Below are 26,155 nucleotides of genomic sequence, written 5' to 3'. Positions count from 1 at the left end.
GAGAGTTGACAAAATCACTAGGTTGCAATCTTCAAGGCTATCCCAATGTCCCGAATGTGCAGGAAAGACTGAGGAACAGTTCCAAACTGAAATAGACTAAAATTAAACGTGTGATTCTCAACCGGGCCTCCTTCTCCCTTCAGGGTAGGATGTTCCCTGATCTCCAAGGCTTTGGAGAATGTTCCTGCTCTGAAGTAGTGTCAGGCGTAATGGTTCTTCTCTTTTCTTTTCTTCTCTTTTCTCTTTTTTAAACTATGAAGCTTTTGTGTCCATGGTCCAGTCCTCATTTCGCGGCTCTGACCCCAGAAGCAGATCTCTATAGGAGGACACTGTCTTGCATCGCACTCAAAGTCTATTTTTCATGTGACAGTAATTATGCACCTTCCCATAGGCTGCTCCACTGTGATGATGCGGTCGCCCCCAAAATCATATTTTCTATTGCAGGGAGCACTACACAATGGTCTCTGGTATATGAGTGGGCTCTTCTTTCAATTTTGAATTTTGTGCATTTTCCTTCCTCTTTGTTTTTGCTTCTGAGTACAACTGTGTGATGTAGTTCATGTAGCTCTTAGAGTGGAAACCTAAAAGAAAAACGTGTCAAAGATGACCATTTCTTTTGAACAATACTGCACCCATTTTTTGAGACACTTGGCATGTGGTTTTTTTGGGTTCATAGGCTAATGGCTTAAAAAATCAAATCTGAAATTCATGCATATCATAAATGGCCTGAACACATTGTTATAGGCTAATTTGTTTTTAAGTCTTCTTACATAAATATACTAATAAACCTGAAATAAAATATATAGACATTTCTGCTATAAAAAATCTGGGGGAAAAAAAACCCCTACATTGTATTTAGCAAATTTCATACTAAAAGTAGCAGGACTTAGGGGAAACATAGGGTTGGGGCAGACTACTCAGAGCCCAGGTAACTCTATACACAGAGGCAGGAGACAGCTCCAGAGGATGTCTTTTAAATGAGTAAAAACAGGGAAGTTGAGATGCTGGGCTGGAGGGAGCTCAGGGAAGGGGGCGGAAGTGCAGGTTGGGGGCCCAGCCCAGGAGGAAGTACCACCTCCCACAGTCCGTGGCCAGCCCCTGGGGATGGGCCTTCCTGGGAAGGGAAGCTTGAGCAAAGGTAGCCCTTTTCAACTTTCTTAAAAGTTGAGATGCAAAGGCTTTCTGCCTTTTCAGCAGCTGAGCAGAGGGCTTTTCTTTTCCTTCTAAAAGTTACCCTTCTACACTCACTGTTTTGGTTCCCCTTGCTTAAGAAAACTGGCATAAGAAACAATCCAACTAACACATCATACTGACAAAATTCTCCTACTCGCCATTTGAGGACAAGAACACTGATGTTCTAGAAACATGTGCAATGCAACAGACTCTCTGTGCCTCGCACACACTTCCCACTTTCCCCTCCCACCCCCAGTTCTCATGATCTGCCCTCTTGTTCCCGTCCCAGCTAGTATGGTGATTCTTGCCATTTCACACCTTACCAGGTCAAAACGAAAAGAAAGGGCAGAGGTGTTGCGATGGGCCAGCTTCCTATAAAAACCTCAGTGAAACCAGTAGAAACTCGCAGCCAAGCTCTTCTGCATAGCTCGCACCTCTCAGTGGGTGGTGTAAGTTCCTTTGCAATGGAGGAGCCAAAATGGCTGAAGGAAAGGTAGAAGGTTCTTGCTTTCCTGTAGTACCAGCTGCGCTCTACTAGATCTTTGTCAAGAAGGCACACATACACGCGTGCGCACACACAGTCTCCTTTAGAAACCCTTCCCTTCACTTTCTTCACATACTTCGCTTGAGAAACTACCATGGAGTCATTTAAAAGACCCAAAACATATCTATTTGACTCAGTTAAGGCTTGTGTTCATTTAGTCAACGCAAATGTATCAAACCTTCCATTTGCTTCAGGCCCTGTGTTAGAATCTGGGGACATAACATAGATAAACCCCGCTACTCACCACCTGAGGAGGACTGTGGTAGTGAAAACAATACATCAGAAATGACCAGATGGTATGGGGTGTGGAAAATGCTGGATGGTTAAGATGTATGAAAGATACCCAGAACACAAGAGGGACATATACGCCCAAGATGTGCCTTTGTCTGACAGCGAGAACTCAGGGGTAGCTTCCCACAGGGGCAGCTTCCCACAGGGGCATGTCTGAAGCCATAGGAACTTAAGGGTCGCTAGTTCTTATTTTTGGGATATATACTTATGTTCTACAAGATGATTTAGGCTGATGGACTTTCTAGTGCTAAAATCAGACTTTGATTTTTGCCCTCCTCCTTAAAGGCAACAAATTAATGAACCTCATTTTTCAAATCGGAGGTCATGTTGTTGACTTACCTTGGCACTTTTTCTCTTGGGATGATGTTTCTTCATTATTTGACCTTGATTTGTAACTTTCTAGAGTGTGTTCTGAGATTTCGTTTTCTGCAAGAAAAGAATACGAGCTTATTAATTTCGGGTGCCCCAGACATCCCTTATATGTACAAATGTACGGTTGAGTAGCATGATCCCTCTGTCTACACAGCAGTGGACTCCCCACCCCCCCTCCCATGCCTCATGTCCTCATTCGTTCTGAGAATTGTTTTTGTTTTGTGCTCTGATTCCTACAGGCACTGCGCTAGGCTGTGTAAGAGTTCCAGAAATCAGATGACCACAGATTAGAATGAAATATTGTTCTTTGGGATGGAACCATTCCAGTGGCCTTTAAAGAGCTTATGGGGCCAACGCCTTAATGGGGGATTTTGAAACAATACCGTGGCATTTGCCTATTGTGTAGGTATAGCTGAAAAGCCAGACACTGTTTTGAGGTCTATTTATGATGAAATTTAGTCCAGTTGAATATGTGGGGAGAATGACATCAAACTAGGGGAAGTTGTATTTTGAACAGGACAAGAGCCATTCAAAGGGGTAGTATTTTGCCTTGGGACATACTGAGTTCTCTGCTACTGGAGGTTTTGGAGCCGGATGTGGCTAAGGCAACAATGTTGGCAACTAGAATGCGAACCACACGTGTAATTCTAAGTTTTCTAGTGGCCATGCTCCAAGGGCAAAAAGAAGCAGGTGAAGTTAATTTAATAATATGTTTCATTTACCTAGTAGATCCAATATATTATTATTAGATGCACTGTATTCATGTGTGTGTGTGTGTGTGTGTGTGTGTGTGTGTTGAGCTTTCGAAGTTGGGTGTGTATTTTATCCTTTCAGCCCCTCTCCAGAGCGACTGGCCACATTTCAAGGGTCCAGGAGCCACATTGTGGCCACTGCACGGGCCAGCATAGGTCTGAATAATCACTCAGAATTAAGGAGGGGATTTAATCCTGGTCCACACAGATGGAATGCATTGAGTAGACGATTATTCTGGATAACTTGTAAGGTCCCTTCCAGCTCTGGTATGTGTTGAATCTATGCATTTTAATAGGGTACCTTCCATGCTACATAAATTACATATTTATATCTATATAGATATAAATATAGATATGGTGTCTGATGATAACTTCTTAATTGGAAAGCTTGGGAAACGTTACTCACATAGTATAGTTGATGGAGGCTGAATACATTCTTGCAAAGTAAGAACAGAATCAACACAGTCTATATTCCCCCTTCGACTGGCCACCCCTAGAATGTGAACTCCTTGTGGGGCGGGGGGGGACCTGGTCTCTCCTGTTGACAGACGTATCACCCTCGTGCCTGGCACGCTGGAGGGCCTCAGTGAATGCTTTCTGAATGAGTGAATGAGTTTTCTACTGGGGATCCTTTGGTGACTAGAAGCTTTTATAACTTAATGTCAATTCCAGGAGCGACTCTGAAATCTCTGGGTTACACACTCTTCGGTTAGAGCCCCTGGAGATTCACATCCTGTATTTACTGCAAAACCAGCCAGTGCTTATTTGAACGACAGCCCGTATCAAACAGGCTGTGCGGCATCGGACAGAAAAGGTTTAGTTGCCAGAATGTCCTCTGTCCTTGCCCCGTGTCGCAGCCCCCCGAGCGCCTCGTCGGGTCCTCTGCCCCTCACCTCTCTTCCACACCACGTGCGCTTTCCGGAGCTTCATTATGAAGAGCTGGACGATGATGAAGAGTATGAAGATGAGGAAGGACACAAGGGTGAGCAGCAGGATGCCGTTTTTCCTCCGCATCACCCCCACGTACTGAAGACTGGCTTCTATACGGGAAACAAAAGGAATTTAGACAGTTCAAGGTTGGTTGGTTTTTGTCACTGCAGGATTTGCACGATTCTTTCAAAGCATAGCGTCAGCTAATAGGCGACTCGGGTAAAAAGACAGAGTGCTTTACCCTGAAGGGAAAGAGATTCGTATTATTTATTCTCCGAAAACAAGGCAACAGGTGCACAAACAAAGCAATTCTGTGAGATGATTTGAAAAATGCTCTTAAGTTACATAGATTTCAAAGCCGTGATGTTTCGTTTCTAGAGAAAATACGCAGGAATATTGACTTAGACTATAATCAGGGGACTTAAACGAGCTAGAAGGAATGATTTCTTAGCAAGGTGTGGTTAAGCATAGGAGAGGTTGTTAAGGAGTGTGGAAAACTATGCAAATAAAACAAATTCCGTGAATGTTGGCTAGGTTAAATGTGGTCCTACATGAAGGGCTTTGGACATAAATTAGGTGAGGTCTTTAAGATCTTTCTAAACCTCACTTTCTGATTCTATGGGCTCTAGTTTTTCCCAGATGTCCTGACCCCCTCTCAGCCAACAAGTAGTTAAGGAGCACTAGCTAGTATCGAACATCGTGTTTGGGCCTCCATAAGGCATGGTTCCTGTGCTTTTGGGGTAGTTCTCTCTCTATGGAAACAAATACAGGGATCAACAGATGTCGGAAATCTGCCAAATTCTAGATCCCTATATGTCAATGGCATCATGGGCTCAGGGATTCAGAGGCAGGAGTGGTTCCTGAGTTAGTCAGGAAAGTTCTCAGTGAAGATCTTGGCCTTGAAAGAAGGGTAAGGAGAGGCAAGATGAACCCCTTTCTTTCTTCAGGGGCAGTTCAGGTCATCGAGGGCAGGGCAGTCAAAAAGGAATGATATTGTCAGAGAAAAATGTGTGTTCTTATTGGGGCCTTAGAGACTGGGGATGGAGGCCATTTGGTGGAGGCATTGAGGCGCCTGCTCTGTGTGGTAGACCAGGGAGCCATAGATGTTTTCTGAACAGAAGTGTGAAGAATGCAATGGGGTGTTTTGAACACAGTCCTAAAAATGGACCACAAGAGGAGAAACTGAAGTCCTAGAACTTTGTACCGGAGCTGATGAGGGTCTGGACCAACGGTGGCAGTGATGGTCCACAAGATTGTGGAAGAGGAGACTCAAAAGTCCTTGAAGATGGACTGATTTTCTATGTGTTTGTGTGTACACGCATCCACAGGAATGGAGGATGACGTCAAGGTTTGGGGACTCTGTGATCATCTGAATGAGGTGATTTGTGGGAAAAAATGCTGTTTGGTTTTTAGTGATGTTAAATTCGAGGAGATGGCAGAAAATCCAGCAACAGGGATGTAGAAGGTGGAATGAAACAGGGATTACTTCTCAGGAGAATGTTCTGGATGTATAAATATGGAGCTTTCCTGCCTGGTGGCAACAGGAACAACCTTGGGAATGGGTAAACTCATTGAGAATTAAGGGAAGGGGCACCTGGGTGGCTCAGTGGGTTAAGCCTCTGCCTTTGGCTCAGGTCATGATCTCAGGGTCCTGGGATCGAGCCCCGCATCGGGCTCTCTGCTTAGCAGCAAGTCTGCTTCCCCCCTCTCTGCCTGCCTGTCTGCTTACTTGTGGTCTCTCTCTCTCTGTCAAATAAATAAATAGAATCTTAAAAAAAAAGAATTAAGGGAAAAATCAAGGATAGAGAAGTCAAGTCAGAAGTGTATCCACATAAAGGAAGCCAGAGGAGGAAGGGAAGTTCTCTGACGGATATGTAGAAGGAGTGGTTAGCAAAACGTCACAGACCCAGGCAGAGTACGTCAAGGAAGCCAGGGAGGCAACTACATCAAGGAACAAGGGATTGATTAACCAATAGAAAGGTCAAGAAAATGGGGACTGAAAAAGGCCATTGGATTTACTAATGAAGAGGTTAAAATGTCAAGTGTTTATTCTAAATGCTGTGGGGGATGCTTACCAGTGGCCAAGGCAGGGTCTTCAGCGGGTCGTTCTTTCTCTTCCTTGTCACTCTCTGTTACACTGGAATCTTCCATTACTGCAACTAAGTCGAAAGAAATTAAGACATGAAATATACATGTAACGGTATATGAATAGTGTGTATATTTACACAGCCATCCCGAAGCAGCTTTGGAAACCAAATTAAGTTGTCCTTCTTAAAAAACCAAAACCAAACAAAAACAACAAGAAGACCATTTTTGAACTACTGACGTCTTCCAGAAATAGTTGCAAACGGCTCATGTTGCCTCAATGTTAGTTAACTGCACGCCAGCTCTAGGCTCAGCCCCAAACACAGCACTCGGTGGGTTCCTCACCACAGCTCTGAACAGAGACTTAGAGAAGCTAAGTACCTTGTCTGACATCACGGAGCTAGTGAGTGATGGAGCCAACACCGAAATTCAGAACGCAAAATGTAAACCACTGTTTTACACCTGCTTCCTGAATCAGGCCTCTTACTGAGAAGGGCTTCAGAATAGCACAAGAGCAACACCAGGATGCTGAAGATTGGGACCCCAAGCCTTGTGGCAAGAAAACATAACAGCCTGGGAAACAATAATTTCTATATTGAAAAATAGGCTCCCTTGTCCTTCAAACCTCTGCTTGCCTCCCCCTCCCCCCCTAGAACGGGCATGTACTGTGATGCTTTTGCTAGGCGAGAGAAGCCATAAAAACCAAAGACCGAGTTTTCTGGTTTTGTTGCTCATCCTCCCCGTTCCTGCCTGCCGCCCCCCCTGCCTTTTATTATTTTTTTTATTTTTTCCAATTTATTTATTTTCAGAAAAACAGTATTCATTATTTTTTCACCACACCCAGTGCTCCATGCAAGCCGTGCCCTCTATAATACCCACCACCTGGTACCCCAACCTCCCCCCCCCCCCCCCCCCCCCCCCCCCACTTCAAACCCCTCCCCCCCTGCCTTTTAGCCCATTGCACAGCGCCACTGTGTGGATCCCGCGGGGAATGAAACCACCCGTTCGGCTGGAGATGGGTGTGATTAACAGTAATAAAATCGTAGAAATTGAAAGTCAAAAGGAAATTTAGAAACCATATTAAATCTTCTGTTCTATATGAGAAAGCAGAGCAGAAAATTGGGTTGTTTAGCGGCACTGTCAGCCAATTTGAAGACAAGTAGATTCTAAACACGTTTACAAATATTGAATTATTAAAGCAAGTGAGATGGTGGCTCCACTTCAGACCATTTTCAATCTCCATTGCCCTTCAAAACACAGGCTGGTACATATTGTTTGTGTCAGTGTTTAAAAGCCCCGAACATTTACTTTTAAATATTATTCCAGGTAAAAAATGTTTAAAAATGCAATCTAATACTCAGAACTATGGACTTGATAATGATAGGAAAGCGCTTATTCCACTCAAGGAAATTCCTACAGATGCACTGTTTGAAACAAAAAGAGGACATATAGGAGTTTATGCCCTTTTTGGACGAGGCTCTCTTGCTCGAAACCCTATAACAAATGAAGGTATTCATACATGTGTTTATTCATTTATACGGCATTTTCTGAGTACCTGCTAGTGCCAGATACTACGCCAAGTAAGATACAAAGATAAATATATGACCATTGCCAAGAGCTAACCATCCAGTGGGTTCACTGTCTAAAAAATTGGGATTATAATCCAGGCTTCATAAATTCTGCCTTGAGAGCTCAATTCTGTCATCCAAAACCTGTCTGAGTTCTTGACAACTGAGCAACTGAGGTGCTTTCAAAGGCGAGCTTGTTATTCTGTGGCCCTAAGTCCCACATTTCCACATCCTGCTTCTTTGGCCTTTGCTAAAACCAAGTCTTTATTTTGTGTTTGCTGTGCTCCAGATGAGAAAACAAAGAAACGAGTCTCTCCATAAATGAATTCAACCTTGCCCTTTACTGTAGAGGAAATTCAAATATCACAGTTTTGTCTTTGTGTGTGTGTGTGTGTGTGTGTGTGTAGCAAGCAAACCAGCACTGAACTTACAAGGCATTAGTTACCCCAAAGCCCATCCCACTAAAGGAACTCTGCTGGTGTTCTCTGCCCCTCCAGGAAACCACTAAGCTAGAGCCAGTGCAGGGTATCCTGCGTTGCCTTATTAAAAGTTAAAATCGGGGCACCTGGGTGGCTCAGTGGATTAACTTGTCTTTGGCTCAGGTCATGATCTCAGGGTCCTGGGATTGAGCCCTGCCTCGGGCTCTCTGCTCAGCAGGGAGCTTGCTTCCTCCCCAAAGCTCCCCCTCCGCCTGCTTCTCTGCCTATTTGTGATCTCTCTCTCTCTCTGTCAAAAAAAAAAAAAAAAAAAAAAAAAGAAATCTGAAAAAGTTAAAATCAGGATCGCCTGGATGGCTCAGTCAGTTAAGCATCCACCTCTCAATTTTGGCTCAGGTCACCACCCCGGGGGCCTGGGATGGAGCTCTGCATCAGGCTCCATGGTGGGCATGGAGCCTGCTTGAGACCCTACTACCTCTCCTTCTGTCCTTCCCCCTCCACCTCTTTCTCTCCCTCTCTTACGAAAAAAAAAAAAGTAAAAATAAAAAAAAAAATCTTAGAAATGAGAATTTGAAAAATGGCTCTTTCCAAGGAGGCTTTTTTTTTTTTTTTTAAAATCTTAACGTGTTGACACTTACCAGTACTAGTGGGCTGCTGAGGGTCCTGTGAGGACGGGGAGCTTTTCTCCGGGGCATCTGAAGCCGGCTCGCGATCGGTAACTAGGAAAGGGGAAAAACAGAAATCTGCAACTACGGAGAGCAGTCTCACCCACATGGTGCTTGGGACAATAGGTTGGGGAATGGACACGGCTGCTACCTGCCTGGGAGGTTCTGCGGAGACCTCAGCACTATGCGCCCTGCAGCTCTTGCTCAGGTGTTTGATTCCGTCCTGCTGCTAGCCCATCTGCTAGCCTGCCTGGCTGAGAAGTACGGCATGGGGGGCCCACAGCGCTGTGTTTCACAGGAGTATGCTAAGGCGGTTTGCTGTCTCTGTCTCCATCTACCTGTTAGTCCTTCTGTCTGTCTGCCCGGTCCCCTAGCTCCCTCCTTATTTATTCGTTAGGTGGTCTTGGAGTCAGTCACAGACTGGGTTGAATTGTGATGTTGTTAACTTGCTTGCTGCCAAGTGAGTTTTTTTTTTTTTTAAAGATTTTATTTATTTATTTGACAGAGATCACAAGTAGGCAGAGAGGCAGGTGGGGGTGGGGGGAAGCAGGCTCCCCGCTGAGCAGAGAGCCTGATGCGGGGCTCGATCCCAGGACCCTGAGATCATGACCTGAGCTGAAGGCAGAAGCTTAACCCACTGAGCCACCCAGGTGCCCCTGCCAAGTGAGTTTGAGCAAGATGCCCAACCTCTTGAATGCTCAGTTTTTCCTTACCTGTAAAATGGAACTACTAACAGCATTTGCCTTTCTAGTGTTTTTTTTTGTTGTTGTTGTTTGTTTGTTTTTTGGGGTTTTTTTGGCAAGAAATTTTAATGAGTTCGTTCATTCAACATGCTTAGCACAGGACTTTGCTATTTATTAAGCACAATGGTTACAAATGTAATATTGTATAATGCAGAACAATAGTTGGGGCGCTTGGACCACTCAGTTGGTTGAGTGTCCAATTCTTCGTTTAGGCTCAGGGCATGATCTCAGGGTTGTGAGATCGAGCCCCATGTTGTGAGTCCAACCCCCATGTTGGACTCCATGCTGAGCGTGGAGCCTGCCTAGGATTCTCTCTGTCCGTCCACCCCTTCCCCCTTCTCTCTCTATAAAAAACAAAAGAAAACAATCAAAATAGTGTTTGCGGATATTTCCACACATTCAGCTTAGTGTAGATTTGACCAATGAACAGGCCTGCAACCAGGGAGTGTATAGAAAAGGTGCCTGAAATTTTATAAATATTGACACTGATATGTGACAGGTAATGTCTTTATGCAATCTGTGAGTGCTTCTCAGCTTTCTAATTTTTATTTTTTAAGAGATTTTACTTATTTGAGAGAGAGAAATAGAGCACAAGCAGGCTGAGGCGCAGAGGGAGAAGGAGAGGAGGTGGGGCTCGATCCCAGGACCCTGAGATCATGCCCTGAGCTGAAGGCAGATGCCACTGAGCCACCCAGGTGCCCCAAACTTAATCGTTTTCTATTAAACCCAATACTAAAGAGATTTCAGAATGCAAAACAGTGCAGTTTTTCTAACATTTTGGTGTTGCAAAAATAAGTTATTTTTCCACAAAAAGATGCCATTTCTGTTTATACATAGTGGATTATTTTATAAATATTTAAACTATTTTTTCAATTTTAATTTCTAATATGTAAATATTGACAGATACAATTCACATAACTAAAAATTCTTTGGGGTCCTCAGCTATTTGCAGGAGTGCAGAGGGATCCCCACATCTCTGAGTTTGAGAACTGTTGCTCAAGTTTTTTTGTTTGTTTGTTTTTTAATCCCACCTCCAGTTAAGTAATAGGAAATCAAGATTCCTCATTTGGAATACTAAACAATGCAGTAAATCATTTGGAAGAGGGTCTGATCCGTTCCTGCTCTGTTCTCCTCTAAGCATCCCACTTCCACAAGCATCGAAGTGTGGATTTTTCAACGGCAGACACTGCTCACGTCCCTGGATACGGTGCTTGCCCAATCTTCATCTTCCCAGGTCCCACCACACAGAGTATGGGAATGAAATGGGCCAGAATCCTTACTTGGAAATGTGTTTTAAAGCACCCTCAGCTAACCAAACTTTTTAAGCTCATTGGATGAACAAAAGGTGTGTAGTATCTGTATGTCCACGTAGTTGCTTGCCGAAGGGTGAAAAGCCATAAAGACATGGACCGGCCAAAAGCTGGTGTTGGAGCTGCTCTCTGAAGACTCAGTGGAGATCGGGCTGTGGGTGCTAAATGATCCACAGTTAGATCAGAAACAAAAGTCAAGTCTTATCCTGTTATTATTATTATCCTATTATTTTCCTGTTATTATTATTATTATCCTATTATTATTAGAAACATTTTATGACTATGGTTTTGAGTCCTTTGGAAGTATGGCCATAATGGAGAAGAAACTGATGTCCCCTCTGGAGTAATTTTTGTAGATGGCCTGAATTGTAGCTGAAAAGTTAAAATACATACTTTTTCAATATCACTGATTCTTTTGTTGAAGAATCTGAATGTTGGGGGCTCCCGGGTGGCTCAGTTGGTTGAGCGTCCAACTCTTGGTTTTGGCTCAGGTTATGGTTTCAGGGTCATGAGATGGAGCCCTGCATTGGAATGCTCAGTGGGGAATCTGTTTGAGATTCTCTCTCTCTCTCAAATAAATAAATAAATCTTAAAGAAAAATAAAAGACTCTGAGGATCTTTCAGAAGCACCCCTGTCCCCATGAGCTATGCTCCACTGATAGCAGAGGCTGGACTGGAGGGGGACGAGTCATGGAGAGGCAGGACTGTGCGTCAGATTACATCGCAAGCCCAGTCCGTGGGGCCCCAGTCTTCTGGAGGCAGCTTCCTCAAGACTTGCTACTTTTGGTTTGATGAGAAAGTGACTGGTGGAAAGCACATGTGAGGGGGGAGCCGTTAGCCACAACCCCCACAGGGCTGCAGGGTGCTTTTCCCATGACGGCATGCTCCTTAACCAGTGCCTTGTCTTTCTCAACAAACATATCCTCATCCTCCTTTGCTAGTGTGAGTGAATCCTTGCACTTGAGGAATTCTTTGTACACTGAGAAGTACCTTATAAAATAGCAAAGGTCAGAGTCTTATTCATTACAGATGTGTGATTCATGGTACTTCTTATTAACTACTTCTTGGCTCAGGAAGTTCGCTAGCGGTGCCTGGGTGGCTCAGCGGGCTAAGCGTCCGACTCTTTTGATTTCAACTGCAGTCATGATCTGAGGGTCATGGGATCGAGTCCTGCCTCAGGCTCCGAGCTGGGCTTAAAGCCGGCTTGAGAGTCTCTCTACATCTCCACTGCCCCCTCTCAAAAAAAGATTTTCAGGAGCTTTAAAATTATTTTTTTGTTTTTGATGAAGGAATCAGAGAACACATTCTGAAAATGCCTCTTGACATTAACTATTTGATGTTTTATTAATATTTGTTCTGCCCAGAATATTAACACAGTTAAACTAAAACCTGCAGAAAAGTTATAACAAAATAAATCTAAAGAGGAATCATGGCTTAATTGGACTGTGTGAGTGTTTTACATTAACATAAAATAATACGGGCAAGTTTAGATTTATTTCAGTGGCTGTTATCTCCTTTTGGGTTGGCTACAAAGATCAAGTATGTCTCAGATGACCTCCCTGAAAACGTGAATGCAATAAAACTATGTAGGGCCAAGTCAGGCCGGCTGTCAGTATCAAAATGCAAGCATGACATCATTTGCATATGGCACCCTGCGAGACTTTCCGCACAACTGGGGTCCTGGATGTTGGAACAGGTGCTCTAGAATGCTCAGCTGGAGAAATTTCCATCATTAAAGGAATTTGCTGTTAAGGAGAGCTTTGTGGACAGTGATCTCACTCTGAAGGACTCTTCCCATTCCATTTAATTTCATTTGATAGTGTAATATTAAGGTAAATTAAATGACTAAAGACAATCATTCGTTCTTCTTACCCAAGTCTTCAAATCGGAAAGGTGCTACCAGTTTTCCTCCTTGTAGGCCTTTGTGTCTGACCACGCAGTCCACTGTTGAGTTTCTGCTGTATCTGTGGACTCTGAGGATGCTGCTGCTGTTACATTTCTTCCTATCAGTTTCAAATTCATGGTGGGTCTCACCTATGGAGCAAATGAAAGGGGTGTAGGAGGTTGTGGCTACTTAATACCATTGGGTGGGTTTGGTTCTCTCAGAGACCAATGGCCTTGTCATCTTGGCAAACCTGTTAGACTTCTAAGTCATTCTAGATTCGCTCAGCTGCCTTGTGCACGCTTGGCCCCAGTCCCAGAGGGAAGCAGGTGAAGGACAGTGGTTAGGTTTCTATTAACCTTCACTACTGGAAAATAAAATCCAAAGCTTACGGTGATGACACAGGGACAGCCTGATGTTGTCAAACACAAAGACCCAAGACCTTACTCAAGGTGAATCGATCAGGCAAATGAAAGGAGAGGTCTTGTAATGATGTAGAATTGCCATTGGACAGAATCTCTCTCTGAGTGTGTAAAGTCCAATGTAACATATATTACGATGTAAAGAAACTCTAACCAGTTCCCAAACGTGACCATTGGTTATCTTCCGTCAACTGAACCCTGCTTTAATCTAATCAAAGTTTAGATTCTTTGGTACCATAATATTTTTGTGGAGGGCATGACATCGTAACGCACTTTTTCAGGAAGATCTTACCTGTTCCAATATACAAGTCGTATGTTAAATGTATTTTCAAACTTCTGTCTGCTAGAATTTCATGCCAAGATAATAACTATATCATACCTATATACAAAATTCTGTTGAGTTTTAAGAAACCATAATATCCCATTTCAGGTGTCCGCTTTCTTTGAAGTATGAACATCTAATCCTATTATTTGTGTAGATTTTCAAGGTGAAGGCACGGTATCGATAGGTTATAAAGATAATTTGTCTGGAGAAATCCGATGGGTTGTTGAAAGCTATTTTGCCGCCGCTGACACCACCAGAGGGTGCCAGAGGATTTAAAAATTCCTTGGAAATTGCCGTAGGAAGGAAAACAAAGGAGGAAAGAGAACATTGTCCTTACTTACCATTGAGCTCTATGTCATTCCCTATAATCCAGGTTATCTGCGGAGGCAGCTTACTTCTCATGGTGGAGCATTTAAGGGTAACGTGTTCTTTTCCGTCTTGCGTTCTGATAACTGAAGCTTCCAGGGTTGGTATGGACGGTGTTGCTGGAAAAGAATTAATTTTTCTGCGTTCACTGAGCTGGTCTGCGTATCCCAGGAAAGCACAGAGTCTAATAGTCTATAGAGATCATGGTCGTGTATGGTCTAAATAATGGACATTTTTTTTTTTTTTTTACTTGATCCTTCCCAGAATACAGTTAAAGGGCTTTTATGTACTTGTAAACCTACCTTCGCTCTAGTCCATATTGCTTGTCACCCGGTGTGTGATTAGTCCCTGGAAATTCCCAGTGTTACAACAGGAATTTTTACATTTGCTATTTGACTGTGTTTGGGAGAACACTAGTCTAGTTATATCGGTTACCAGTTATTGTAAGAACCCTTGTGTGTCCCTCCATATCTTGGTGGGTCAGTTTCCTTGTCTATGTCACGAAGGAATTGGTTTACGAGTTGGTCAGTTCAGTTCTAGACTGGCATGAGTGAGTGAGTTCTATCCCCTCCTAATATTAAAGATGCATTTCTCTTATCAAGAGCCCATTTGTCCTTTTTTTCATACTCCTGTCTTGGAAACAGAGTTGGCCCTTGAACAATGTGGGGATCAGGCGCATTGACACTTCTCCTGACCACCGCACAGTTTAAAATGCATGCATAACTTTGACTCCCCCCAAACTCAACCAAGAGCCTACTGTTGATGGGAAGCCTTAGTGATAACATAATTGATGAACACCTGTTTTCTATGTTTTATGTATTCTACACTCTGTTCTTCCTAGAAAGTCATCTATAGAAAAGAAAATATTAAGAAAATCATAAGGAAGAGAAAACACCTTTATAGTACTGGACTGTATTTATTTTAAAAATTTGCATATAAGGGAACCTGCACAATTCAAACCCATGCGGTTCCAGGGTCAAAGTGTACTTTTTGGGTAGGCTACCTTCTTCCTCTTTCCCATGCACCTTCACACTTTGGTCCAGAACTGCACCCCAGCACGTTGATTGGCTCATTTATCTGCCATTGAGACATTGCAAAGTCAGCTGCATGTAGATACTAGATGCCTTAGACTCGGGCTGTCCACATAAGGAAAAGATAAAGCCCTTTGAGGAGCTGACAGTCTGGTGATAGACTCAGTCCCTAAGCTGTTAGTTAAAAGATCATGCGGTAAGTGTAGTGACAGAGGTATGCAGGGACTGGGAGAGGAGCCCAGAAGGGCACACAGGCAGCGTGAGCCAGAGTGCTGTGAGTGCTGGCCAGTAAGGTGGGCTGGGTCCCACTGGGTCTCAACCCGCCTCAGGAGCCTTCCCAGACACTTTGTTACTGTGCCTTTGCTTTATGGCAGGCACCGTGCTACATTAATTCAACAGAAGAAGCCCAAGACATTCACTTGTCATTTGTGGAATTATGTCACTTAGAGATCAATATAAAGTGACATGTATAATTGATCTGAATTAGAGATCAATAAAAAGTGATGTTTATAATTGATCTGTTCCATCACAAAAAGCAGAACAGTAAAGACAGTAAGGCTTCCACTGAACACAGTGGACCATCCAGAGAACGGAACAAGCCCTGGGCAATCAGGAGACCCATGCTTCCTGTCCACACCTCCCAAACCCATTCCCCACTAGAAGAGAGGACCTGGTTTTGGCAGAGGATGTGAGCCAGCTGTCCAGTACAATTACATCTGAATTCACTCTATCTTAGCTTATGCTGTTGTTAGCTTCTACTTTATTTACAGGCTTCTCTGCCTGACTTGACCTGTGTGTCAACTCCTTGTAGGCAGGGGCTATGCCCGATTCCTCTTTGATCCCCTGGAGCTTAGCACAGTGCCTGGTGCATAGTAGCAGCTTATCAAGTATTAATTCTCCTTTCTCTTAGTTCCTTGGACAAGAAACTGCATTGATGCCAAACACAAATTTCACAAAGTCACATTTTCATCTGGGGCTCGCGAGTCAAAATGCTCCTTTCTGTTTTCCTTTTGACAAAAGATGGTAGAGGTGCCCAAGAAAATGCTTTGCTCTAGGCAATATTACTAACTAGAATGTGAAGTTTAAGAATGATCTGTCCTGTCCCAAGTCTGTCGCTCGTGTGCTGGGTTGCCGGCCCTCAGGCACTTACCTAACACGGTCACTTTTACTTCCTTTGTTCTCACGGAGTTGCTGTAATGTAAACACTTGTACACGCCTTCATCTCGCTCGGTGACATTCAGCACGCTGATGGAAAGCTGATTGGTGGAGTGATGAAGAAGCTGGTATTTGGGATTTTTTAAAGCTGGACAAGAGAGAAAAAGAGCTGTTAGGAAGAAAGCGATCAGAAGAATACAGTCTCTCAGTGGGTTGATTATTCACAGGAATGGCTTTTGAATTTCACACTTTGGCGGAACAAATGTCACATCTCCGATTGAGCTGCCTTCCAAATTCTAGTGTTCCCAGTTGGATGCCTCTCAAAAAGCTCGACATTCATTTAGGAAATGAAATATTTTGATACTGGGATCTGCAAAATAAACCATTTGCTTTATTTGTGCATGTAGGAAATTAACACTTTGCTGGTGAAGGGTTCGGGTTGAGGGGTGATTAATTTTTTTCATTTTTTTGGTACATTATGAAAAATTAGATTTACCGCTTAGATTAATTTCATTTTTTGTACATTATGAAAAATTAGATTCACCCCATTAGAGTCACCTCCTTGAAATCTAATTGATTTGAGGTTGTCCTGTCACAATGGGTGTAAAGAATGGAAAATTAACGCATGACTATCCATTTCTCCATTTGGGTGCTTTTTATTTTTAAAGATTTTGGTTTTAAGTTAATCTCCACACACGATGTAGAACTTGAACTCATAACCCCCAGATCAAGAGTTGCATGCTCTACCTACTGAGCCAGCCAGGGGCTCTTTTTATTTTTAATTTTTTAGAAATTTATTATTATTTGAAGTTTCCTAAAGATTTTGGCAAGTGTTTGGGTTTGTTGTTGTTGCTGTTTTGTTTTTTGATTCTGTGTTGACCTGGGATTTCTATCTTAGGTCGTAGGTCCCTTAGCAAATCGGAGGCTCCTGAAAGAAGTGGTTTTGCCTCCCTCTGTCTCTCTCTCTTTGGATTTGTAACATGAACAAGCGTAACATAGTTAAACCTCGAATGGCTGACTAAGGAAGGTTGTTTCTCATCTGAAAGAATGGTTGCTGTCCTGGGACACTGCCATTATCTGAGCTGGATATCAGGCATTTTCAAGCTTACCACTATTGATTTTTGAGTCCTTACTTCTTCGTTGTGGGGCTATCTTGTACACTATGTTTAGCAGCAATCCTCTCTACTCATTAGATGCTAGGACCGCCCCCCCAGCTCCCTTTTCCCCAGTTATAACAACACAAACTCTCTCCGGATATTGCCATATGTCCCCTGGAAGGCAAGAATGACCCTTGCTTGAGCATCACTGAGTTCAACCAAGGTTCTCTTGTTGTAGGAATTTGAGAGTGCCATCTTCTCCCAGGTTACTAAAACCCAAACCAAACCAAGAGAAAACATTATTTAACAGGAATGATCTCTACTCAAACTGTTTCTCTCAGAACTTTCAACAATTAACATCTACTTTCTTTACTGGATTCTACTATTAATAATTAATTTCGCTTGAAATATATGGTAAGTTTACATCGAACATAAAGATGTTTAATAATGTTTCATAGCATGGGACGCCTAGGTGGCTCAGTTGGTTGAGCTTCTGACTCTTGCTTTCTGCTCAGGTGGTGATCTCAGGGTCCTGGGATTGAGCCCCGTGCTGGGCTCCATGCTCAGTGCAGAGTCTGCTTGAGATTTCCTCCCTCTCTCTCTGTCTCCCCCGCTTATGCACCCTCCCTCCCTCCCTCTCTCTCTCTAAAATAAATAAATCTTTAAAAAACTGTTTCATAGCATATCAAGTTTTTTAGAGGCTCTGCTTTTACAAGATAGAATGAAATTTGCTGTTTTGGAGACTTTTCCAAATATTTGGCCATTCAGAATATTACATGGAGGTATACAATGGTCTCATTAGGAAGAGGAGGGGTTAGTAAAATCCTGGCCAAAGAAAGGAACTAAATAGACTTTTAAGAATCCCTTTCCTTAAGAACAAAACAAAACCATTGTGACTGTGTGGGGTGATGGATGTTAACTAGACCCCCTGTGGCAATTAATTTGCAGTATATACATAATATTAGATCATTGTATGCTTCATACTAATGCGGCGCTATGTGTTTATTATATGTCAGTAAATCTGGCAGTGTTGGGGGTGGGGGATTCCCTTTCCACCTCAGGCATCTGGGACTCAACGTGTGTCTGTGAAAACAGGAATGGCCGCCCTCCCTTCCAAGGTAGTGCGCCTTGTCTGTTCCTCAGTTGCTCAGTGATCTTGGTTTTGTGTTGAGACCAACAGGAGAAAAGGAGGTATCTGGAAGGGAGCTTTGTGATGGGGCTTTGAATCGCTCAGATGGGAAGTGAGGCAGCTGGCTCCAGACGTGGGGTGACGGCGTGAGCTGCGGGAGGACAAAAGGCCTCAAGTCTGTCTGCGGCCTGACTGGCATTGGTGCTGTTGGCAGGTTCATGGCTGCTGAGAGGAAAAGGGTGACGTGGGGGTGACGTGGGGGTGAGGTGTGGGCATGGAAATGTGCTTTGTAACTTGAGCCCCCTTTACCAACCATTCTGGTGGGGTTTCCCTTTCAGACTTCCTGTCAGAAAAAGCAGCCGTGTGTAAAGTAGTAGGTCTCTGGGTGTGATCCCCACGTAACAGTATGGGGGGCCAAGCCCACTGTTTGGGTGACTCATGCTGATTTCTATCCCACCAACTTGTCTGTCTGGAAAATCCCACAGCTTGAGGTCTGGTGGCGATTTTTTTTTTCTTTCACTTACCAGGATGCTCATTTAAAAAAATGGTGAACCCTGAGGGGGCCAGCCACTGCAGGGAGGTGGTCTTCCCCTGAGAAACAACACACTTCAGAATGAGCGTCTGGCCTTCCTTCACGGTGACTGTTTCTGTGTGGTTAGTCAGAAAGGCTTCTGCAGAGGAAGAGAATTGGGGACAGTCAGGCTGGCATAGACCAAGACACACTCCTGAGCTGAGGCAGGGACTTACTCTCAACACAACCTCATTCATTCATTTAGTCATTTATTCATTTATTATGTACTTTTTTTTTTTTTTTGAGAGAGAGACTCAGGGGGAGAGGGGCAGAAGCAAAGGGAGAGGGAGAGAGAATATTAAGCAGTGGACCCCAACATGGGGCTCGATCTCTCGACCCTGAGATCATGACCTGAGACAAAATCAAGGGTCAGATGCTTAACCGAATGAGCCACCCAAGTGCCCCTCATTACACACCTCTTAGAGAAACAAAACATAAATCAATACAAAGGAGCAAGCACTGTACGTAGGGGCACTAAGATGCCTCCTGAAGGAGGTCTGAATGAAGGGGTGCGATTTTGATAGGAAAGAAGGAAAGTGTTGAACAGTATCTATTAGGCACTTGCTCTCTCCTATGCCAGGAACTCTGCCAGGCCACATTCACCTGTATTTAATTTAACTTTTGAACTAACCCTATAAAGAAAGAATGATGTTGCTGGTTCTCTAGATGAGGAAATAGAGGCTGAAGGTCACACAGGTTGGGGTCTGTACCCACATCTGTGGGCTTCAGAGTCCATGGTCATGTAACTAGGTCAGATTGTCCAAATGTGGAGACCCCAGAAACACTTGTTTCTGGCCTCAACCTTGAAACAAGGTTGACTTGTGGCTTTAAGTACAAGTTAGGTGTCTAGGATTCCAAGTGGTTTTCATGCAAAAGAGCTTCTGCACCAGAGCAAGGATGTTCTAAGATCTCTTCCAGTTCGTTGTCCACAGTAACACTTTCTCCAGGCACACATGAGCATCTAATTTCCCCCAGTCACAACCCCCAGAGAATGATAAACAGTGGTTTGTTAGCAGCTGCAAATACAATCTCCCAAAAAGGAAATGGATAAAAAAATAAATAAAATAAATGGGCTTTATTGCTGATTTGGCACTTTTATTGCCATCTGCTATTTCTTCAAGTCTTAAGTTTAAAAAAACCTTTTTTCCCCCCTGAGGACTAGACAATTCTTACCAATGAAAGTACGAAGCACTTCCATAAACAGAAAAATGCTGTGGGGTTATAAATTATGAATAGCAAATATAATGAGTTTCACTGTATCATCTCAAACCTTAAAAAAAGAGAGAGAGAGAGAGAGAAACAAGGAGTTTATTTCCTTGTGATAAATTTCAAGTATTAGGAGAAGTGCTTTGGACTTTTTAGTTTGTTCCATTTCTAGGTCATTAATTTCAATCTAGCCTCTGGCAATAATAACCCAGAATTGTTGTACTGTATTCTTACTGACTTTCACGGGGAAAAAGTTTGCTGGAGTTCTGATGGAAAAATACCCAAATCATCAGCCAATACTAATGAACAATGAAGAGTCCATAAAAAGATACTGTGTTTTCATAAGAGCATTGAAGCATAAGCCCAGAATTCTGCTTGGGTTGGGTCATTTGGAAGTATTTTCATCTATAAAATCAACCCGTAACTGAGTAGTAAAGATAATATTAGTAGAGATGCTTTGAAGTGACAATGGAATTTCTTCTAAGATTAAGGAGCTTCCAAGCCAAGAAATTGAATCTAGAACTATCTACCTTCCATTACTTCCATAATCATTCCCATCTTGATTCTTGCTTTTTACTTTCTCGTTCTTGTGTGTTATCCTGCTTCCCACAGATTGAAGTTTCTAGAGGGTAGAGACTATTTTGTACTTCTCTAAAATTCATTCCTTACAGAAAGTATCACAGTGTGAGCTTGAAAAGTAATGGTTTAGTGCTAGCTCTCATGATGGCAGCATGAAGCAGGTGATGGACAGGCATCTTTGGTCTCCTGTTGTTAATAAGAATACTGAGAGACAGGAGGGAAGTTACTATGTTGAATCAATGACAGAATAAAGACCACTGTCAAAGCAACATGCCCTAATTTCATCCCTCAGGCCAGAAGTTGATACTAAAAAGTTTTGTCCGTGTCTTTACCTTTGGCAAAGCCATTGTCTAGACAGGAAGCCCCCATCTGGGCAAAGGGGAGTGTCGGGATTTATCTGCGGACTGTTTATGAATAAATGTCTTCCATTTTAAAGAGGCCTTCTTCTTGGGATGTGTGCTTTTGAATTAAATTGTTATTTGATTCGTATAGGGTTTAAAAAATTGTAATGACATATAGGGTGGCTTTGTAGCAGAAGCTAAAGAATCCTATCTCCTGGGGCACCTGGGTGGCTCAGTGGGTTAAAGCCTCTGCCTTTGGCTCAGGTCACGATCTCAGGGTCCTGGGATCGAGCCCCGCATCAGGCTCTCTGCTCAGCGGGGAATCTGCTTCCCTTCCTCTCTCTCTGCCTGCCTCTCTGCCTACTTGTGATCTCTGTCTGTCAAATAAATTAAAAAAAAAAGAAAAAAGAATCGTATCTCCTAAGATCAGTGTTTGCTTCTGTTGTTGGGAACTGAGTCCCAGGCTACCGAGCACAGCTACAAGAGCCTGGGTTTTGCGTGTGGAAAGGGCTGTGTTCGAGGCGTAGAGTGATTGCTGTATCCTCTACTCTGTTCCAAGCCTTGCCTTTAGCTTTACAGGCTGATATTTCTTTCAGTTAACATGTAGACCCCTTGTTTGATTGAAAGACAGGAAATCATTGTAGAAAGGAAGAATAGGCCCAGAGAGAAGCCACAGACAGGCTGCTTCAGCTGTGAGTGCTCCCAGATGCCGTTTGGTGTGTTGAGCTCTGCTGAACATTGGGAGAAGATTCCTGTACCTGTGTTTGATGGTATGTCTTCCAAGGGGGAAGTTCTCCAGGATTCTCTCATTGCTGTTGCAAACTAAACCGGAGCTCCTTTTTTATAGATATATTTTTTGCATCTAAGTTTGGAGTCCAACTTTCACCTTCTTTGTCAGAGGGAGGGGTGTGGGTTACCTTCTTTGCTCACCACTTCCTCCCCTGCAGGCTCTAAAAACACATCCCTATGCACCCCTCGACTTTCCCGTGTAGCCCCTGAGTGCGATGTATGTGCCTACTTCCTAGGTTCCCCAGCTGGGCTTCAGAACTCCAGTCTGTCTCTTGGTCCTCCGCGGCTCCTCAGAGGCCAAGCGTGCAAAGCAGGGCAGGGAATAGCCGTGGAGTTTCTCCTGGGAGGTCCCTCCTTACTGCTGGTGGATCTTGTTTACTGAATGGGTTACGGACTTCTGACTAGTTTCATCCATCCATACGAGGCCATGTGTTCTGAGGCTGCTGGTTGACTCTGGGGTTCATGGATTGTGACCGGTTTATAGATGGAAGTAGAACCTGTGACGTTCATGATCTCCACCCCCAACCTCATGGCAGTGGCTTCACCCCAAAGCATGTGTGACCGACCCTCAATCAAAAGGGCAAGCAGCAGAACCAACCACCCGCCAAAGCATACATAGATGAAACCTGGGCAGTTCTTACGATTTCCTTGTTTTCCCCAAGATTTTCGGAGTCGCAGTGTCTGATCTCTTCTCTACTAGAGGTTATCATGGTAGACTGACGAAAGAGTAAAATATTCCTTTTTTTCCCCCTTACCTTAGTATCCCAATGATTGCATCCCATCAGAACGCATCATCTCTAGTGTCCCCCTAGGCTCCACACACACCTGGCACAGAGAAACCACCCATTCCATTCTGCTGTTTGCTTGTATCTAATGTGGTTACCAGCCGTGGCCAGTCCAGGCTCAAGAAGACACTTGGCCTTTGTCCATGCTGTTCTATTGACCTGAATACCTTTTTTTTTTTTTTTAAAAGAGGGGGAGGGGCAGAGGGAGAAGGAGAGCGAGAGAGAATCTTAAGCAGGCTACATGCCCAGTGAGGAGCCTGATGCTGGGCTCGATACAGAGCTCCATCTCCCAACCCCGAGATTATGACCTGAGCTGAAATCGAGAGTCAGATACTTAACTGACTGAGCCACCCAGGCACCACTGCCAGGATAGCTTTCTTATCTCCTCTAAGACTCAATTCAAATTATACCACTGCCTAACCAGTCTTTAGCCTTCTTCTTCCCCACAATGACCTGCCCTCTCCTCCAGCTCCCTGAAGGGACTTCTATTATAGCACTTAGCCCAGTGCTTTACATTTGGTTACAAGTATCTCAGTGTGGAGATTGCAAACTTCTCATAGAGAAGTCGTTTGGCATTCATTCATATTTACAGTCCCAGGACTTCACACAAAGTAAGTTTTATTTTATTTAATTTTTTCAAACAAGATTTAAGTATTGGGTGCCTCGGTGTCTCAGTTGGGTGTCTGCCTTTGACTGAGATCATGATCGCAGGGTCCTGGGATCGAGCCCCGCATCGGGTTCCCTGCTCAGCAGTAGTACGTTTCTCCCTCTCCCTTCCCCCAACTTGTCTTGTTTTCTTTTTTTCATGCTCTCTCTCTCTCTCAAATCAAGTCTTAAAAAATTTTTTTAAATTTTTTAATGAATTAATGGCTAAAATGAGGACATTTATATATCCAGTAATAAACAGTGTAACAGGATTCCAATTCAGCTCTGTTATTGTTATGTTGCCTAAGAAAGACTTGAGCTAAGTTGAAATCAGGATGATTGTCTCAAATCAGAGCCCTATTTACATGACTTTTATGAGATAGTAGACAAATGCTTCCATTTAGATCATTATAAAAAAGGATTATTGTTGTTATTATTATTATTATTTAGATAGACTCAACAGAGAAAATCAGAAGGGTGAAGATGAATCTGGCTTTGTCAAAATTATTTCCAGTATGGCTTTCAAGAAGGCATCTCGGAATGTCAACAAACATGGGACTTTTTCATGGTTAAAAACAGCAAACATGGGCAAAAGGATTATCAACAGAACCTTAAATTTACAACTCTTCTTTGTACCCTGCATCCTGCCCTGCCCTAAAGACCAGGATAGAAGGTTCAAACTGGTGGGTTTTCATCATCCACAATATAGCTGAATTGGATTAATTTTGAAAAATTGTTCATTCTTACTGTATTTTACCCATCCTAGAGGCTATTTATGTGGATAGTGACCTTGAAAAGAGATTACGGAATTTTTTTGTCCATAGTTCTTGGCAGCCTTAGAAGTTGCATGGTAGAAGGTACAGTGCTCTTTCCCATGATTCATAGCTAAAAACAGCTGACAGCGGTAGTGGTGCCAAAATTGATTCGCTGCCTTTTTGCTAACAAGAAGGCAATATGGTCAGCTCCCTCCTCTTTGGGACTCTGACAGGCCCAAGCAAGTTTAGGTCAGAGGGGACAATGTGTGCCCAATGCCATTGAGCCTAGATGCCTTCTGGGTATGTTTACGATTTGGGATTTTCAATAGCATATTTTCCAAATTGTATAAATCAGTGGCTTTCAAACTTTTGATCTACATTAAGAAACACTTTCTATCCCAACCTTGTAGAAAGACACACACACACAGAGTAAATGCTTCATGAGATAATTCTTATTTATATGCTGTGCAGGCTGATTTACTAGCTGTGAAAATGTGGGTGGGTTATCTAACTTCTTTCAAACTCCATTTTCTCATGTAAATTGGGGTAGGGATATTAATACCTCAGTATCTGTGCTAGGATGAAATGTAATTAATATAAAATGCCTACCCCTTACATGGTACAATAAATATATTTTTCTCCTCCCTTTATAAATAGTATTTGAATAATTTATATTTTAAAAGTTTTGCCTTAAGACATGATTATTATTGTTTTTCTTTAAAAACTTTTTTTTTGTGAGATATTTTTAGGAGGGAACAACTTGAATCCTCAAAAAGTGAAAGTCAGTTAAGGGCTTTAAACTTTGGAAGAATTGAGAACATTCTAATTTTGGCTCTCTAAATGTACTTTTCCTGAATGTATGAGCTGCACTTTAAGCCACTTATTGAAGAAACTAATATTATTTATTACCAAATACTGAATTCATAGGAAGTGCCTCAGAGTATAAGAATGAAAGAAGAAAGCACTTAATCTAAGTGTATAAAATAGGAAATTGAAATACTACATAAAATAGGAAATCTAGTTTTTTAAAACGGGATCATTCAGCTGCAGTTGTATGGCGAATGTCGATTTAGGACTGATGCATTCCCTGAACGCTAACTGTAATTCAGTTCAATATTTGGAAACACACACAGGCAGCAAGCAATACATTTTGGCATAGCTTCTTTTGTAAGAATTCGGTATAAGTTGCAATCAGAGATTTAGAGACTTCTATACCCTGCCCCCCCTTTTGAGCAGGAATAATTTGACCTGTGCTAAAGAGGTAACAGCGTCTCTAATTTTCATCATGCTACATTCAAATTCAGGAAGTGTCAAAAGTCAGATTTGAAAATGCTAATCCAATGTAAAGTATCACCGACTCAAAAACTAAGCAGGCATTTTCCATGGGGCTCATTATTATCTCTGAGCTAATGAAAAGCTGTAGAGCACTTCGTCATCCTCAAAGTGCTTTCCCATTTTGAAATTTGATCCCTTTAAGAATCCAGGGAGTTTGGTCATCAAACGTAATTAATCATCTCTCCATGTTAAGATGCAGACATTGAGTTTTTAGAGAACTTGAATTACCTGGCTGAGGCTTATACAATAAGGAAGCTTTAAAAATCCCACTGTGGGGCGCCTGGGTGGCTCAGTGGGTTAAGCTTCTGCCTTTGGCTCAGGTCATGATCTCAGGGTCTTGGAATCAAGTCCCATGTCGGGCTCTCTGCTCAGCAGGGAGCCTGCTTCCCTTCCTTTCTCTCTGCCTGCCTCTCTGCCTACTTGTGATCTCTGTCAAATAAATAAATAAAATCTTAAAAAAAAAATCCCACTGTGATGCTCGTCCACCTTGCATACACTTAAGAGACAGAGCCTAATAAGCTTGTGACATTTTTGCCATAACATAGATGCCACAGAGACACAGGTTACAGTGACCCTTTTCTATACTTACTAGTATTGAATACTAATAGAACCATTGAACAAGAGATTAAATAAAGCAGGTACATCCCTCCATGTGTAATTGGGGTGTAGCTTGGAAAGTAATCACATACACACCTGGGTTCTCCTCCGTCGTGGGTCCTCTGTGAATGCAACTGACTGACAGGTAGATTTGGTACAATACCAGGTCAGCTGAGTCTCATAAGAAACGAGCCCGAAGTCCTTACCTTGTAAGGGGAACCAGGCCAGCAAGCTGCAAAATCTCCACCACATGTTGTGCCGAGCTGTTGTCACAC

At 43.0% G+C, this 26,155-nt stretch overlaps 1 protein-coding gene across 1 annotated transcript; it reads right to left on the bottom strand.

Annotated features, from left to right (window-relative positions):
• Nucleotides 1–212: 212 nt before the first annotated feature.
• On the bottom strand, nt 213–26,155 carry CRTAM (cytotoxic and regulatory T cell molecule). Its single transcript, XM_044260639.1, has 10 exons — nt 26,087–26,155; nt 18,802–18,948; nt 16,047–16,199; nt 13,841–13,984; nt 12,743–12,904; nt 8,791–8,871; nt 6,138–6,221; nt 4,026–4,172; nt 2,348–2,434; nt 213–581 (listed from the first exon to the last, which is right to left on the bottom strand). The coding sequence occupies exons 1-10, from the start codon at nt 26,130–26,132 to the stop codon at nt 451–453; spliced, it is 1,182 nt and encodes a 393-aa protein (XP_044116574.1). The 5' UTR covers nt 26,133–26,155; the 3' UTR covers nt 213–450.

The sequence above is a fragment of the Neovison vison genome, chromosome 7 (assembly GCF_020171115.1).
Source record: "Neovison vison isolate M4711 chromosome 7, ASM_NN_V1, whole genome shotgun sequence".
In the NCBI taxonomy this organism is placed as follows: Eukaryota; Metazoa; Chordata; class Mammalia; order Carnivora; family Mustelidae; genus Neogale; species Neogale vison.
The sequence above is the reverse complement of the archived record's forward strand: the minus strand, read 5'-3'. Positions and strand labels throughout refer to the sequence as shown.